General features: G+C 39.3%; 1 protein-coding gene across 2 annotated transcripts; it reads left to right on the top strand.

Annotated features, from left to right (window-relative positions):
* The first annotated feature begins 779 nt into the window (after positions 1-779).
* Positions 780-17,298, top strand: kcnj14 (potassium inwardly rectifying channel subfamily J member 14). Of its 2 annotated transcripts, XM_023402406.2 has the most exons (6): positions 780-932; positions 8,697-8,847; positions 9,034-10,081; positions 10,485-12,380; positions 13,577-13,894; positions 14,365-17,298. In XM_023402406.2, exons 4-6 carry the CDS (start codon positions 11,319-11,321, stop codon positions 14,593-14,595), a joined length of 1,611 nt encoding a protein of 536 aa, XP_023258174.1. In that variant the 5' UTR covers positions 780-932; positions 8,697-8,847; positions 9,034-10,081; positions 10,485-11,318; the 3' UTR covers positions 14,596-17,298. The 2 variants fall into 2 exon arrangements, with proteins under 2 accessions (XP_023258174.1, XP_087029079.1); XM_087172953.1 differs by having other exon boundaries at positions 9,034-12,380.
* Positions 17,299-17,819: the final 521 nt, after the last annotated feature.

Raw genomic sequence — 17,819 nt, 5'->3', positions numbered from 1 at the left:
TTAGCCGTTTTCATAAATGCGCAAGGTTTTTGTGTCCAAATGTTTATAAGCTTATGTTGTTGGATGCAGATGATTGTTGTGGCTGCTGCATTATGTCAGTTCTCAGTCATCTTCAATCTGATCCTTATTTCCATAGAATGACTGAGCTCATGACATCATAGGTCACTTCTTGGGCGCCTTGACTGAGATTAAATCAGATTAAGTATTAGTAAACACACACTGTCGCTGTCTCCCTCTCTCTCCCTCCCTCTCTCTCTCTCACACACACACACACACACACACACACACACACACAACTGAAACTGAAGTCTGGTCTGCTCTGACATTAAAAATTGCAGACACAAATTGAAGCAGGTTAAAATGTCTATTTTTTAAATTAGCCCACAAATGTATAAAGGCATTTATGCTATTATCAACAATAAACTAGAGACTAAAATAGTTTTACGTTGCGATATCTTTACATGTAGCGTAGATAAAAATGCTATTTAAGTCATAAGCCATTTGTGTGACAGTTTTATTATATGAAAAAAAATGTTAATAGAAAGGTTGAAAGGTTTTTGAATAAATAAATAAATGAAGTCAGTCAGTCGGGATCAATAATCCACGCGTATTGAACAAATAAACTCTGATTTAATATCGATGAATCAGTCATTGTGATATGACAAGGTCACTCTGGCGGTCCGGAGAGGCGCGTGCAGTGTCCCACTGGGGACAGATATCGCAACGTGAGCGCGCTCATGCTCCACCTGAGGGCTCGTGGACAGATGACAGCACCGCCAGCACGGGACGGCTCGCGCACGGTTTCCAATCAGTTTTGTTTTATTCGTTTTAATTGAATTTATCAACCGTTAAACTCGGTTATAGACGGAAGTGAAAGTACATTCAGGTCGTCACACCACGCTGAATTAACGGGAGGAAAATGTCAGCAGAGGGTAAGTGCTGACTGCATTTCACTGCGCAGGAAGTTCTTTAGCAACACTTTTGGTTAGAATATATTTTCAAATTGAGTTCATCGAATCACTGCCGATTCAATTTTGCCTTCGTGGCCAGTGGATTGTCCGTAAACTACCTGTGAACTTTTAATTTCCAATAAAAAGCAGGTGAACTCAACACACTTTTTAACCCCTGTAGCAGGCATCAGGCAGATGTTGCAGAACTGCACATCTGGGTTTTGGTTACACCAACCGCCGCGGTGATACTTACACAAGTACTGTTTATGAATTTTGGTTTTAAGGGTTGTTATAGGCTCCAGGTTATTTTGCCTTGAATGTGTTTTTTCACATAACAGCTTATCTAGGAGGGAGGTTGTCTATCAAGAATTAATTCAAAATCTTTTGAATGAAATCGTCATTCAAGTTGGAATATTATAGTTTTAATTCATTTCTGGCAAATTATTGTGTAGGCCTACTGTGCAGGAATAGAAAGATGTTACTATAGATGAACAGTGAGCAATGAAGCAGTGACAGAGTAAGTACTGAACAGATAAGGTTGTCCAGAGAGCTCCGTGTGCCCTGATGATTGAGACTTTAATCCTTTTTTGTTTTTGTGAGTTGTGAACTGATAGAAAACACAGCTGTATTTTGAAATAGGTTTTAAAATGACGTAATGCTTCTGGACAACTGACAAACACAGTGAGACAAACTGCTGTGAAACACATGTACAGTACACATGTATTTTGATTTTGAAAGAATCATTGTCTTTGCAAAATGTACAGTACAGCAGCTAGTTGCCTACACACAGGTAGATAGACAGGTTTCAAACCTTTGCTGCTGTGTCAACACTGGTAGATAAATCAAGCAAGGCATGGAACAGGGTTTTTCAAGGAGAAACATGGGTTAAAGAGGTCGGATTAAAATAAAAACAATTTCCCCACAGGGATCATTAAAGTTTTTCTGATTCTGATTATAAGATGACAGCAGTTTCTTCCCCAGCTGATTCTCTTTTAAAGGTTGCTCATGGCTCAATTTTGTTCTGTAAAACGAGCCACAGTCAACTCAACAGGCTATTTTTTTATGGTAACCATAATTCATAATAAGTTATTACAAAGCATCCAAGGGATTTAGCAAGTTAACATAGCTAATGATGTTAAAGGGTACTCCAGCAGTGTAGTATTGCACATATATAAAGTTAGGTTACATGGGAATGACAGATTAAAAAAAACAAAAAACATGGTCAAAACTGATGAAGCAGGGACCCAAGGTGTTTTATTTTTAGTCCCAATTGTGGGTCAACCTACAAAAATCCTGGATGCCACTTTCCCATAATACAACTTAATAGCATATTTAGCTGGACCCACTCTGCTTGGTTAAATCCTTCGTCATTCAAACGTCATGCCCCATTTTGTTTTTTGTTTTTAATTCCAGAAGCAGATTAAAACATAATTTTTTCCAAGTCAAGCCACTTTGAGTATTTTAAAAAGAGGCAGAATAAATGACACAACAGTATAATACGATATTGTGATATAGTATCAATACATCAATATTGCAATTCAACTGCAGCATGGCTGTGTACTTTTACTCCAGGCATTTTAACTGCTCTGATTTCTACATTCAGTGTTTTTCCAATTCATGTCTGTTTGATATTACGACACAAGTGTACAACATCAAACTCTAAAAAAGTGCCATCTTTTCATTTCCAAAAGGATATTAAATATGCATTTCTGGAATAGTTTAGTCATGCACTCACTTTGGACACTGACAACGTCGTCATAAGCAGACATTCTGGGGGCCCCTGATACGTTGCTTTGTGTGCACATTTCAGATGCTTGTGCTAGAGCAAAGAGCATCACTCTGTGCTGTTCATGGGGAGATAGGGAGAAAGCAGCTGATGCAGTCATGAAATGCTGTGGACTTGCGCAGTGCTGTGTTGAGATCTTTGGTGACTGGTGAGCTTGCAGTAACTTGAAATTTGGATTTTTTTTTTTTTTCTGTAAATTTACACGAACTAGAGAAATAGAAACCTGTGTACATTGTAATTCAATCCAATACAACAGTCAGGAAATGATTACTAGCTTTGGGAAGCTAAAAAATTGTAAATTGGTTATGCTATGTCAGAGAAGTGTTACTTGAACTTCTTGGTCATTTTTAAGGCTATATTTTGTGAGGGCATTAATAAAGGCCTAATAAAGACAGTTCCCATGAAACTATATTTTACTTATTTACAAATGTTTTATTTTACAGAATAGGTATTAGGTAAAACAGTGTAAATGAGATAAAATAGTATAATGTAATAAAGGTAGGTGCAACTTCATCAGTCTCGATTGTGTACTTTTCAGTATCTTGAGTATTTTCTTAATTAGAAAAGAATTGTGTAGAGTTTTAACCAGCACATTGCAACCCGCACCATCTTAACTCCCCTGATTAACATTTGGTCGTCATCACACAATGACCTCGATCACTGCTCACAGCTGAGGAGCTGAGGGAGGGATGGCAGCGGAAAAGTTTCAATTAGATGGAATAAGGCCTGATGCCAAGATGACTCCACACTCGTGCTTATTATCAGATGTTTTCATATATGTGTGTGTGTGTGTGTGTGTGAACTTGTACTTCTATATTTGTGAGGACCAGTTTGAGTTATAGACCTTACAGAATGAGGACACAACTTGAAAGGCTGTGAAGGTTCAGATTTGGTGGTTCAGATTTGGTTTTAAGGTTCAGGGTTAGAATAAGGTGTAGGTTAAGATAGAAGTACAAGTGTGCGTGTGTGTGTCACAGATGCTCACAAGTCATTTATAGCAACTCTAAGTCAAGTCCCAAGTCTCTAATGTTTGTAATGAGCTTTCTATCATCTGCTGCTCGTCGTCCGTACTGCTTACAACACTGCACTATCATATCTAAGGAATTCAAAGCATGTACTGCATTATCATCACCGCTTCATCTATAAAGTTACACATGACAATAAGGGAGGGAATGACATTCAGCTCATCAGACATTTTCCTAATGTTAATACGCCAAAAATATAAAATGTAGAAAATGCTCTCAGTAGAGCGCAGGGCTTCGCCAAAACCAATGTCAAACAACATACAACAGGGAAGGAGCGGAAATAGAAATCAGCCTGGGACTTTTGACTTAGACTGGACCGCCAAAACCTATTTGGAGACACCATCACACAGGCTATGGCCTGTGTCACACTTAAGAAGAATCATGTAGTAAACAGAGGATAAATTAATCATGATGATTTGTAGAACAATACATGAAATAAAACAACAGGCACATTCAACTGTATTTCCTTTTTCACTATCCTCTGTATAAAGAAAGGTGCGAGATTACAGTTCAGACTGAACAGTACAGTAGTAAATACAACACCAGACATATTTTGATTTTAGTAGTTTCTCTCCTCTCATTGGATTTTGCTGTAATTAAATTCTGTAGATCTGAGCTAATCACACAGACTTTGAGCAGCCTCCTTGGTCGTAGTAATAAAATGAAGATTGTTCACGGGTCCCAAATCTCGAGTCTGAGTCGAGTCAAGTCTTTTAAGGATGAGTCTCAAGCCAAGTCTCACGTCATGTGTGTGTGTGGTGTGTGTGGGTATGATTTAGGCTACTTTTGGGGGACAAATGTTAGACTAGAGACCAGTTAATTGGGGACGGCTTGTCTTAGTTGGGGACAAAAGTTGTGTCCCCAGAAAAGTGACAAAAGTAAATGTGAGTGTGTGTGTTGTTCATCAATGACTTTCAAATGTCTGCTCACAATGTTTAACTAACTTGCTAACCAACTCTAACTGTACACAGTGCATGGTGTTCAAAATAATATGGGTCTTTATGTCTAGACATACATTTTAAATGTGTCTATATGTTTGTGATTATTATAATTCTGACTAACACAAAAAACTAAATTCAGTGTGATGGATAACTCATTGTACTGCTGCATTTGTGAAAGAAATGTTGTATAAAGTATTTTTGGGGGGGTGTAGAGGGAGCTGTGTGAAGTCTGATAAATTGTCTGATGATAATGAAGAAGATGATGATGATGTCACTTGAGTAGCGTCCACTGGGGCTGAAGATTATACGTTTGAAAATTGAACAAAAATCTGTGATTGTAGAATTAGAAAGAAGTGATAGTGTTATCACATCTCTGTGACCTGCTCCTCATCTCTGCTTGAGGGTTGTAGCACAAGACCACATTAGCCACAACTAGTATAACAAACCTGGATATCCAGCTGTTGCTGATGGATGATAGGCACCGATCTGGATCTGCTGCATCGCTTGTGATTTCTTTTTCTTTTATGCTGGCCATCACAAGTGTGGAGTAGCTTACTCTTATATGCAAGTTGTTTCTGCAAGCTGATTTCGATAGTATACTACACTGAAACTGAAACTGAAACTAAAACTAAAACGTAAAAAAAAAATACACACTTGTGAATGTGTTAAAAAATATTAAGCAGCACCATCCGGAAAAGTAAAAATCTTTTGACGAAGTCCTTCATGTTAAATTTTAATGCCTTAGAGACATACTCAATCCTAGTGTCACCAAATATTTGTATTTTACTGATTACAACACAACACCTATTAGTTTTTGGTGCTCTGTTGCTGCAACTTTCAGCCACAGTTTTTGCAACATATGAATGATGCCACCATATCAGCACTTCACTAGAACTCTATTGATCAGATAGGCTCAAATTAAAAGGTCACTGCAGTGGGGTAAAGTGTTCTTTTAAATTTGTTTGATATTTTTACAGCTGTTGTAGTTGCTCCTTTGTGTTTATTAGACATGATTAAAATCTGTTTTGTGAGGTGAAGTGAATATAACTAAGCCTCAAGTATAAAAGACGAGTGAAATAGGCCTGAGACAGAGGGCCATGTGACACTGAGAGAGAGTGAGAGAGAGACCCAATCTGTGCCCTGGTTTCTAACATCCACTAATCAATAACAAGTATTGATCCCTCCGTATTTGCATTGTGGCTACAGAACGTAGAGGTTCATTTAGGTTTTGTACACTGTGTTCACAATGTTAATTAAACTCCCCATCATCAAATCATTAATCACCCATGAAACACATAACACAGCAGAATTACACTGTGAATATTACTTTACTCAGATTGTTGTTGTTTTTGGATCATAAGAACAGGAAGTAGGGCAGACCACATGTGACACAGGAGACAAAGAAAGAGACAGAGCACAATGAAGAACATTCACATTTTCAGAGCCTTTGTCAATGACACTGAAATCATATTCCCTACAAACCTAATCTTTCCACATGACTCCCTAATATAGTCAGATAATCTGGATAGAGGACAGGGGAGGTCCCATAGGGAGAAAGAATACATGGTGAGAGACCAACAAAGATAGAAAGATATGTCGTGAAAGTGGATTATGGATGTGATTGTCAAAGCAGATGTTCTGCTGTATGAAATATTTGTGTTAATGTAGTTCTCATAATAGTTGCAAATTCAAGCCAGTGAGAGTTGTAAAACAATAAGACTGGCTTCAACATTGCTTTTGCCAATGAATGCTGCGAGCTCAGTGCTTAATTTGCATTTGCTATGGTATGCTGCTGCTAAGAGGCTGAATATTGATAGAAGAGAAATCATTTACTTGGCATAAGATTTTGGTTTATGCTGATGATGTAATTAAATTTATTTAGATTCTCATAAGAAATTAAATCCGTATTAGTAGAGTTTATTGTGATTATGGTATTTTGGGGGTGTAAAATATACAACAGTAAAGCTATGGTCCTTAATAGATCACATGAATTAAATTCCACTAATGTCAAGTCACATTTGATTTATAGCCAAATATCACAAAACACAAATTTGCGCCAAGGGTTTTAACAATCTGTACAGCATTTGACACCCTCTGTCCTTAGGCCCTCAATCAATTAATCTTTGGATGAACTTCTGAATTAATCAATATATTGCTGGTTTTATATAGCATCAGAAAACTTAAGATGTCATCAAATTTCTTGCCAATTATTTTCCTGTTGATTGACTAGCCAATGGATCAACGTATCATTGCATCTGTAGAATGGTTTATTACTGACCTTTGCTCTATGTGGTGTATTGTGAATATCGATAAATAATCCTATATGGAAAAGGATACTAAATCACATATAAAATAAACAATGTCCAGTTCAGTGAACTATTGTCCACTGTTATGCATTCAAACTCTTCACACAATATGGATAACCACTGTGTAATCTAATATCAGAGGGGGGTGTTTGCTGCAAAAAATCTGTTTGGCTGAAGGACCCACAAACTTTAGTCCCATCACATTTTCCAGCCTTCGTTATATAAGGAAGGACTGTGGATCAGATGCTGCTCTGTGGGACCTGATAGTGTGAAGCAATAACTTCGCACTGACAATTTTCCCACACGTGTTCTTATATGTGGAGTCGTTTGAGATATTTGCCACCACACCATGATAAGGTTAGGCAACGCAAGGACACATAGACGCTCACATTGCCTATATACACTCACACAAATGCACACACACACTTCCCTCATCACCTACTCTAGCTACTGTCGTCAGTTGTCCAGCAACACCTCGACCCATTGACTGAGATAGCAGACCTGAGAGCTTGTTCATTTGGTAGTGTTGGCAGGAGCCACAGTAGAGGCACCAAGGTCAGGGCTGCCTCCTCACACATTTGTTCATTAACTGAGCATTAAGCAGCGCAAGCCTAGCAGAATCTATCTTTACCATTTTTAGTACCTTAAACGACTATATCATCCAGTGTCGATCCAACATTTAGTCCATCCACTTAATAAGCTACCTTTTATAATTTTTCACTCATTTTTACAACGTTACTACATTGAGCAGTGTAATAAAAGCCTTAGTAGTTATTTTGTTTGCATTGTCACGCATTATAGACGAATACATTAAATCCTGATTTTCATTTCTTTCACCTTTTATGGTATTTGTATAATGGTGAAGCTACAATAGTGATTGCACTGGCCAAAAGTATGCACTACATTGTCTATTTATTCATCCATGTGGATCATTTGGATATGTCTCAGATTCTAGTGAAAGTATTGATTGTTGTAAGGTGAATATTATATTTGTCTATAGGTCTGCAGAAATTGGGTGCAACATTTGTTAGATAAGGTGACTTATACTGCTTTTGCCCTCAAATCCTGTGCATGCCATCACATATCCTACCTGTATGTGTTTACACATATTCTTACCATTTTCTATAAAAGTGTGGCTCTTATGTAAATCCCCCCCGGATTAGCAAAACCATTGGTGAGATTACCGGAGTCACGAGCGCAGCTGTAATCCACAGCATATCGCCATCTCCACAGCAAGACACCACCTACTACCTCTTCACCCCCAAACAACCCAGATTCCCAGTTTATTCCAGTCTGTCTGAGCTACAATTCCCAGTCGTCCCCCCCCCCCCACTCTTTCAGTCTATTGGCTTTAATCCACTGTTTATCAAAGATTACTCACCCTGTACCACTTGGTATCCTTCATCAGGGGCTTTTTCAAAATAGGATAACCTATTTTTTGATTCAATTGTTCTCCCTTTAAAGTTCTATAAATACCCTCTTTGTAGCCATTAAAACATTTTTTGAATTCTGTTATATGAATATTAGCTGCACTCCAGACTGGCCAATGATCTGTGCAAGATATTTATCATTTCAATGGTGTATATTCTGATACTGATTTGTAGTTCAGTTCTAAATGTATATAAGATATAAGATTTAAGATACGAATGGTAAGTGACAGAACTGTTTCTCTCCGTTTCTCTTCACAGGCTCCATGATTGCACAGGTTCATCTCAGTGTTTCGCCTTTAGAGAGGTTGGTTCTTCAGGTTGTGGCTGTTTATGGGAAAACCTCCACCAATATTTGAGTGAAATCCAGTAACAATCAAAATACTTGAACCAAAGAGCCAAACAACTAATGGTAGGTTTCAGATCTCCATCCATTTAGTTATTTGTCATATACAGCATACTTTAGATTTGAACTGATATAAAATATGAATAGATGCATTAATGTGAAAACAGAATGGTTTTATTTGTGACAACATTGAACAAGTTACCTTATGTTTAATATTCATTCTCTGTTTGTTTGCTCTCATTTTTTTTCAAGACTTGCAGTGCATTAGACAAGAAGGCCATAAAACAAGAATACTAAACAGACACCAACAACTCTGCAAAGGGAACGGAGCAACCAGCAAACTCTTTTATTGTCTTCTCCTGTGTGGTTCTTCCTCCCCAAAATCATCAAAGCTGAGTGCTTTTACTGAACATGTGTCAGAAAGGAAGGTCCACACACACGTGAAGATGAACCCATATGTCACTTCCCACTTCAGGAGGGATCTCTTTCCCCATTTCCATTTGTTGTAGACTTTTGACTACCCTGCTGTTACTGGTTGACTGAAATGGCTTCTTCCATATTTGTACAGTTATAGCAGTAGCTCTTGTCGAATGTTTTTCAGTTGTGTTTGTACTTGCCACAGTTGAGGATTACGGTTGAGGGGTTGATTCTGTCCACTGTCCCAAAGAGACTGGATGTGGATACTTTGTCATGATACAGTAGTAGAGTTTTCTGGAAATGGTTGGGCAAGGTAAACACTAACAAGCATATCTTTTCATTGCCAGATGTATTTGGAAGTCTCTTTTGCTTAATTTAAAAACTATGAGTTTTTATGCATTATTTCTATAGATTATGAAATTCTGCATGCTCATGCATGTTTTTTAGTAGTTTATGGTGCAAGCTTGCATGTCCTTAGTAGCACATTGCATCTGCATATGATAATCATCTCTGTTGTTTGCAGAAACTCTCTCTGATGTTCAGGTAGCCTTTTGGTGATATGATTCAGGGATGCTGAGTAAGAGATTTCAATCCACAAACCCAGTTACGCTGTCAGCTACCTTAGTTCTCAGCTCCTCTCCTTCTGTGGCATACACCTGATCTACCAACCTTGGCACCAGACCTCCAGAAAAATGTAGAAAACTTCCTCAGGTGACCTGTGTACTTACCTTTTTTCCTCCATATTAATCTTCCACTTAAATCTAGAATCACAAGCAATGTCGGAGATAGATCAAAGTAATCTCTCTCTGTTGTTTTCTTCTCTTGTTCTTATCTTTTGTCAGGCATAGGTGAATTCTCAGCCGTAATGCTGAGCTGTAATGAGGTATGTTCTGTCCAGAGAGATTAACTGTTGCAGATGATTGCTAACAGCCGTGTAGTTCAGGTCAATAATATCCATGCAACAGTAAGGACCCAAAGCAAGTCTTCACCAAATTGACAATGGCCATCAAACATAAATACAGACCATTAGAAAGAAAATGTGAAATTGTTAAAGCAGTGACATGACTGAACAGGAAATGGCAAACAAATGTTTTTCAGTTGGGCCCCTCTTGCTGGGAAAAAGTGACATTTCCTTGACTTGGGAAGACAAGCTTATTGAATTGCTGCATTATATTAAGCGCTTTATCCAAGACGTATTGGCACTGAATTATGATGATGAATAATGTCTGTAAGCATTTAATTTTCTGAAAGTGCTGTATTCTTTATTTCCTCATGCCCATACCAAGGGGTTGTGAAACTGGGAAGAACTTTGATCGTAAGAATTGGCATGTTTTCTTTTCTTTTCTTTTTTTGTGCTTTTTTTGACTGCATGTTGGAAATGATATCATATCATCCTATTGGAAGTTAATGCCTAAAATTATGCCTAATCTGCATCTTGTCCACATGTTATGAAATGTACCCTGTAATGAGCTGTAAATCCTTAATGTCTTCATCTCCATCCTCTTACTCCACCGCGTTATCAGTTTACAGCTTTTATCAGTTCATGCCTGCTCAAGGCTTCCCTTTTATTGTTTTGAACTGAACTGAACCTATCCAGCATGCTCCTGTGATGTCTGTTGAGGTGAACCCAGCCCTACTACTCCTTGTCAAATCAGTTCTTGCAAATTGAGGGTTACAGAAAAAGATTCCTTCCTATTGCTGACATCCTTCATTTCAGCTCAACTCACTTTATTTCCTTCAGTGAGTATGATTTAACTGGTTTGTTACTGGATCAACCTGTGGACCTACTTCAAGAAAGCCCACTTTGTTGAGGGATCTATCACTGAAAGGATAGACTATACTGAGAAAAAGCATTACAGTTTGCCGAAAGGATACTGACACAAATGACTGATTAGTGTCGTTGGCGGGAACTATTCTCTGGGTTATCATTGACCACTATGGACCTACAAATATCTCTTCATTAAGAAGGCCTGAAAGACTGACTGTGTTGTCAGTCACCATACTTAACTTCCCTGACTTCATCAAGCTGCTTAGTTACCACATCAACATTCAAATCAAGGTTCACTAAGAAATACTGAGAAACTGAACTTCTCTATAACAGAGAGGAGACTTTATAGTACATGATGGGAGCGGCACGTGTGAAACGCCGCTTCAGTGCTGTGGTGGATGGGCCAGTGGAGGAAGAGGAGGTCATGAGGCTAGCACAGAGTGCTGCAGATACGGCTCGGGCAGGGGGGAGCCCAGTGGGGTCAGGGACCCCAACCAGCCCCTCCCCGACCCATGCCCTCAACGGCAAAGCGCTACCTCTTCAGAGCAACACCAACAATGCACGGAGGCAGAGTGCCATTGGAGAGTCATTTGGGGGAGCTTCAGGAGGAGAAGGCGGGATGAGAGCAGGAGGAAAGTGCTCAGGGTTAAGGAGCGGAAGAGGCGGTGGTGGAGGAGGAAGAGGTGGAGGCCGTTCATCCTCGGACCCAGATTCACTCTCTTCCCCCTCCACTACCAGCCGCCGGCGCACCAGGCGCTCAAGCCGCTGGCCCCGACAACGCTTTGTGGGCAAGGACGGACGCTGCAACGTCACCTTCGTCAACATGAGTGAGAGGGGCCAGCGGTACCTCAGTGACCTCTTCACCACCTGTGTGGACATCCGCTGGCGCTGGATGCTGGTCATCTTCACCCTCTCCTTCCTTCTCTCCTGGCTGCTCTTTGGATTTGCCTTCTGGCTCATTGCCTCCGCACATGGGGACCTCTCCATTCGGCTTACCCCCAGCTCAGGTTCCTCTCTGGGATCAGGAGAGGCCGGTTCTGGAGGAGAGTCTGATAGAGAGGCAGTTGTTGAGGAGCCATGCTTCCTCCAAGTGAACAGCTTCATGGCGGCCTTTCTATTCTCCTTGGAGACGCAGACATCCATCGGTTACGGATTCAGAAGCGTGACCGAAGAATGCCCCCTGGCGGTGGTGGCGGTCGTTTTGCAGTGCATTGTGGGCTGCATTATTGACGCCTTCATCATCGGGGCAGTCATGGCAAAGATTGCCAAGCCCAAGAAGCGCAACGAAACACTAGTGTTTTCTGAAACAGCTGTGGTGGCACTAAGGGATGGGAAACTCTGCATGATGTGGAGGGTTGGAAACCTACGCAAGAGCCACCTGGTAGAGGCACATGTCAGAGCACAACTATTAAAGGTAAGTGGAGGGAAGATGTATAATGACCACAATGAAAACAGGAAAGAGGTCAGAAAGTATGGCAATGATAAGAGACAAGGGTTATTTTTGTAAGGAAAGGGTCAAAGAAGTAATTTGGTGAGGTTAAAATAGTCAAGGAAAAGTATAAAAATAAAAAAGCACCAAAAAATAGAGGTTGTGACTGTGAGAGATAGCGGTAGTGGAAAAAAGGTTGCAGCAGAGAGAAAGAGAGAGCGCTGAGACCATCTGGCCTGTATCCTGTGGACCGTAGTTAATGAGAGCTTGTTTTATTTTCCCTCTGGGGTTAGGAAGATTTACCATGGATTAACTTGCCCACAATTCTTTAACTAAGAACTATTGTCCTTTGTCATCTCATTTTCCCTTGTGTGTACTGTATCTATGTGGGTTAGGTGATTGTTCTGTATGTATACGTTTGTTTACCCTACTGTTTGATCCAATGTGGGTAGTTTTCAACGTGTTTTTTTGGGGGGAATGTTTTGTCATCATCATCATCGCTGTGTCTGTATATGTGTGTGTGCTGCCAGAGTTGTCCGCAGGGTCAAAATCTGTGTAACACTGAGGCTAAAGCATAGACAGTTTGATATCTCTTAATAGCATGACCATATCAAAGTTCAGACAGGGCAGATGGGATTAAGTTTGCAAGGATCAAAGAAATACAATTCTAAATGCGGGAACTGGATATTGTTCTATAGTAAGGGTTGGGTGAGTATAAGCAATGTAATACCACCAATGCATAAGCCTTTGTATTGATGGTATGACTGAAGACTCACATTGTCAAATTTAACTGAATATAAACCAAATTCTAAGCTTTGGGTCAGGGTAAGAACTTTTAATTTCCAATGCTTTCCTCTGATGACCTTAGGAAAATATGTTAATTGAATTTAAAATGTTCATATACATTATGGCTTTAGAGGTGACAGAACACATCTTCTTTATACCATGGTTTTCCATTTTGATGCCAAAATTACAGCTTAATTTTATTCATTTTTATGGCCCATTGTACTCGACCATGTCCAGCCTGCCTTTTGCTTTTGTTTGTTTCATATTGGAAATCGTTTCTGGTCTCCATTTGATATTTTCCCACATGTGAAAATCAATTTGGAACATCTGATGTGGAAAGTTTTATGTACTAAATAGTGACTTTGTTTTACTTTCTTTTCTCAACCTGCTCTTAGCCAAGGGTGACACCAGAGGGAGAGTTCCTCCCACTGGACAACATGGATATCAACGTGGGTTTTGACACTGGCACTGACCGCATCTTCTTGGTCTCACCTGTTACAATTGTTCATGAGATTAACGATGAGTCGCCCTTCTTTGAGATGGACCGAAAGACTCTGGAGAGTGACTCTGAGTTGGAGGTAGTGGTCATACTTGAGGGAATGGTGGAGGCCACAGCCATGACCACACAGTGCCGTAGCTCCTATCTGGCTTCCGAAATCCTCTGGGGACACCGCTTTGAACCAGTGCTCTTCGAGAGGAAAGACTGCTACCAGGTGAGAGAGGAAAGACAGAGATATACATGAAGGATATAGAACATCCCCTTCCCCTATGCTAAGTCTGAAATGAAGTATTTATTACTTCACTATAGTTGGGAGGGGTGTATTTTAAGTGTGTAAGTGTTTTTAGCCACATTTGAAGCATGGCCCTAGTGATTGCAATGTTGTTTGATGAATCCACCACTTTGGTCCAAAACGAGACATTAATGATTTCCAGATGATGTATCCTTATTACCACTTCACTTGTCCTCTAGCGCCACCATCAGGTTAAAATGTCTATTTATCCAGTACTTTGGTTTATGCCCAAACACCGATTATTGTGATGATGATGTTAGCATTTAGCTCAAAGCACCACTCTACTCAAATGCAACCTCACAGAGCCACTAGCTTAGCTATAGATTCTTTGTCTTGTAACCATTCAAATAAAATGTGTATTGAAAAATGTTTGTGTTCTACCCTTTTTCCAGGTGGACTACTCGTTCTTCCATCGGACATATGAAATTCCCAACACACCGTCATGCAGCGCTAAAGAGCTGGCCGAGCAAAAATACATTCAGAGCTCTCGCGCGTCATTTTGCTATGAGAATGAAGTGGCTCTGCAACTTGTCTCCCCTGATGATGAGCCTGACCGAGACCCTGAGTGTCCCTCCCCACTGACCCAAAGGCCATCTCTGGCGGAACATCTCCACTACAATTGAACTTGATGGACAGCAGGCCTCAAGGGAAAAGAGACAGGACGATGACCCTGGACTTTAGAGGAAGTACAGGCAAAAAGAGAGGCTTAGACAGTTAGGAATGAGCAAACCAAGAGAGGCAGGATTAAAAGTAGATAAGGCCATGCTTTTGTCAGTGTCAGGATTGTTTACAGTGATTAGACAGGGAAGAAAGTCTGGAGTAGGAACAGGTTAAGACATCCATTTGCAAGATTTACATTCGTACTATCATACAGATTAGAAGATTTTTCAGAGAAATAGAAAGGAAATGGACAGATAGATAAAGAATATAAAGTTTACAGTCAGTCTATTAGGGACATAAGTTACTACACTGACCTAGTTGTCTGATTGGCCCTGGCAATCTGTCATAATCACTGAAAACTCGTCTGCTAAGTCTCACATCTGGCCCATCACTATCACAGCACATTCATCTGGTTCTAATCCCTGACTCGCATGGTATGCAACAGCACCCTATGGTGGCTCTAACCTGCAACGGCACCTCCATTTTTGTGATCCTGGATAAAATTTTGACCTCTAATTTAGGTGGCTTCTGTAAGCGATAAATGGTAGTGTACTTACTACTCAGGAATGTACTCCAATATGATGCTGACTTATCACTTTCATGTTTTATTTTCTTATGGTAAGTATGGACAGTGCACATTTTGTGATACTTTGACCTTGAGGGGCTGTTGAGAATGTAAATCAGTATTAGGATAGGCTTCTTGTAGAGCCAAAGTGAGCAACAGTAACATGGAGAAACAGCTGAAAACTAGCAGCGGCTTTGAGCAGTTTCTTTCCCATGTGATGTACTGTATGTTGTTTATTTTTTGGCTTTTTTCTATGTGTCATGAAAACAATGTTCTTTGATTGTAACATTTGCTTTATTTAATCTACCGTTTGTGTTGAGTTGAATGCCAGTAGGTCAGAGGAAGCATTGTAGTGTTAGTCATCTTTACTGCAGTGATACACAATGACAGATGATGTTGGCTGTGTCCATACCAGTTTACCACCATACATTCTTTCTTGCACTACTATATACAGTATCTTTTCATGTTCTCTTTTGCTAAAATCAACCACACTGTATTGTTTTGCTCTGTTAGTAAATTGGGACTGCGCTATGACATTATAATGTTTTAAGTGTCTCGGCACTTGGATGACCTTTGATGTTTCAGACTGGCAAAAGGAACTGCTCTCACTGACTGTAAATACACCGGAGGCCTGCAGCCACCGCCAACATCACTAGAACAGTACCAAGTTAAACTGAGTGGATGAAGTGTTAAGATGAAGGTAATGACTTTGTTGCTGCATCTCTGAGAGTAAAGCAACTGTCCACCATCTGCACAAACTGATGAGGATCAAACTGGAAATTAGATGACATTCATAGAAAATTGTTCTATATTTTTGTGCCCATAAAATCGTGTGACACCCTCCTAAATCTAATGTGGTACTGTTGGTTTCTCTCACAAAATGTGAGAACAGTGTAGTGGGTGGTGCCTTCATAACGAACTACAGATTTTGCAACTGGACCTTCATCTGTAGCAATTAATTTCATGTTTAAAATGTGCTTAAAGCTTATTTTTATTGTATGTATTTGCATTATGTTATTCTTGCAAGAGTGTTTTTGCAATCACCTTAACATTCGTAGTATGTTGTTCTAAGTAGACAAAATGTCTATGCAAATAATTACTGTGAATCTGCTCAATGATTGAGTAGTATATAACCATGCACTGATAACAGATAGATGCTTTTAGCTGAATAATAAGGTAGACTATGTGATAGTTGCAATTGTAGGTGTATTACAGAGCATCTGAAGTGTTCTCATTTATTTTAGATCATGTAATCATTTCCCGTAAATTATACCACCTGAGTATTTGATTACAGAAGGTGTTGTAGGAGAAATAGGGAGTGTAAGGAATGCACCTTTATATTAAGTGTTGACCAATAATCAGCCTGTCCAATGCACAGCCTGGGAACTTGTTTTTTGTACTTTGCACTAAAGTAATATATGGAAACTAATATCACTGATGAAGCTCTAAAACAGCACAGTAGTGTTGCTGGATAAACACAGGTTAACCTCAATGCATCAGTCACAGTGTTTCACTTGAGTTATTGAAAAGATATTCTGTGGTAACCTCAGGGGGTTGAGGGATTGATGACATATTATCCGTTACAATTAATGTTAATGCTGTTCTGTGTTTGTGTCTTCACTTACACTTCTCCTTTATGGCTACCATGTTCTATTTATAGGCTGCACGGTGGGTCATGTTGTTCACCCTGCCTCCACTTCCATGAAATGTAACTTGAACTTATAGCACCATCACTTTAACTACGATAGCGCTTTTAAACACCCCAGAAAGAAATAGACAGTTATTTTATTTAGTATTTTCACTGGTTGCTTAGGGTTCACTACTCACAGTAAACATACTACATTTTTTAAATCATAAGTATTTATAATATACATTGTATAAAATACATGGTAAACTGTAATACTACATACATTTTTAATAAATTAGTGAGATGAAACCAATAAAAGCTGTAGCTACCTTTCCTTGGTTATTTTTCTAAAGTAAAGGGAAACCTCTCTGCTCGTATGTTGAAATGTAATTTCAGAGCTGCCTCAGGCGCAGAGCACTTCCAAGTGAAAATGAACTGTGTTGTAGAGCAAATAAAACAGGGACTGAATTGCAATTATTGGTTGATTCTTTATTTATCCACCTTGTAGCTCTCCTTGCAGCTCATGCTGCAAGTTTATAAGACTCTTATAGATGCAAAACAAAAATCTTGTTTTGTCACAGAAGGAAGTGCTAGAAATGTTTGTGTTTTCTACATTTTCCCTGATAGTCCTGTCTGTCAGAGTAGAGACTGGACCTAAACTAAACAATTCATTTATTTCTTATAGGAGCACATGGAAGAATGTTAAAACCTTATGATGTACCAAAATTATGTACAAAATTAACATTGGCAGTTAAAGGATTAAACTAAAGTATAATAGTTTTGATTTATTCTTATAGTCTAAATAACATGTACGTTTCTGCAGTATGTGGTTAATTAGTTTATATCTAGTGAAACAACTTCCAGTGACTGGCCATCAAACCTTAACACTGCTGATAAATGATAAAAAATAAACAACTGATAAAAAATAAACACCCCTTCTGAAAATAACTACAACATTATTCATGGATTATTTAATTTCATCACCCCCCACCCCC

This window comes from Seriola lalandi, unplaced genomic scaffold (assembly GCF_002814215.2).
Source record: "Seriola lalandi dorsalis isolate HSWRI2012SDOR001 ecotype SW California unplaced genomic scaffold, Sedor1 jcf7180002053930, whole genome shotgun sequence".
NCBI lineage: Eukaryota > Metazoa > Chordata > Actinopteri > Carangiformes > Carangidae > Seriola > Seriola lalandi.
Note: the sequence above shows the minus strand (reverse complement) of the source record. Positions and strands in the feature narration are given on the sequence as shown.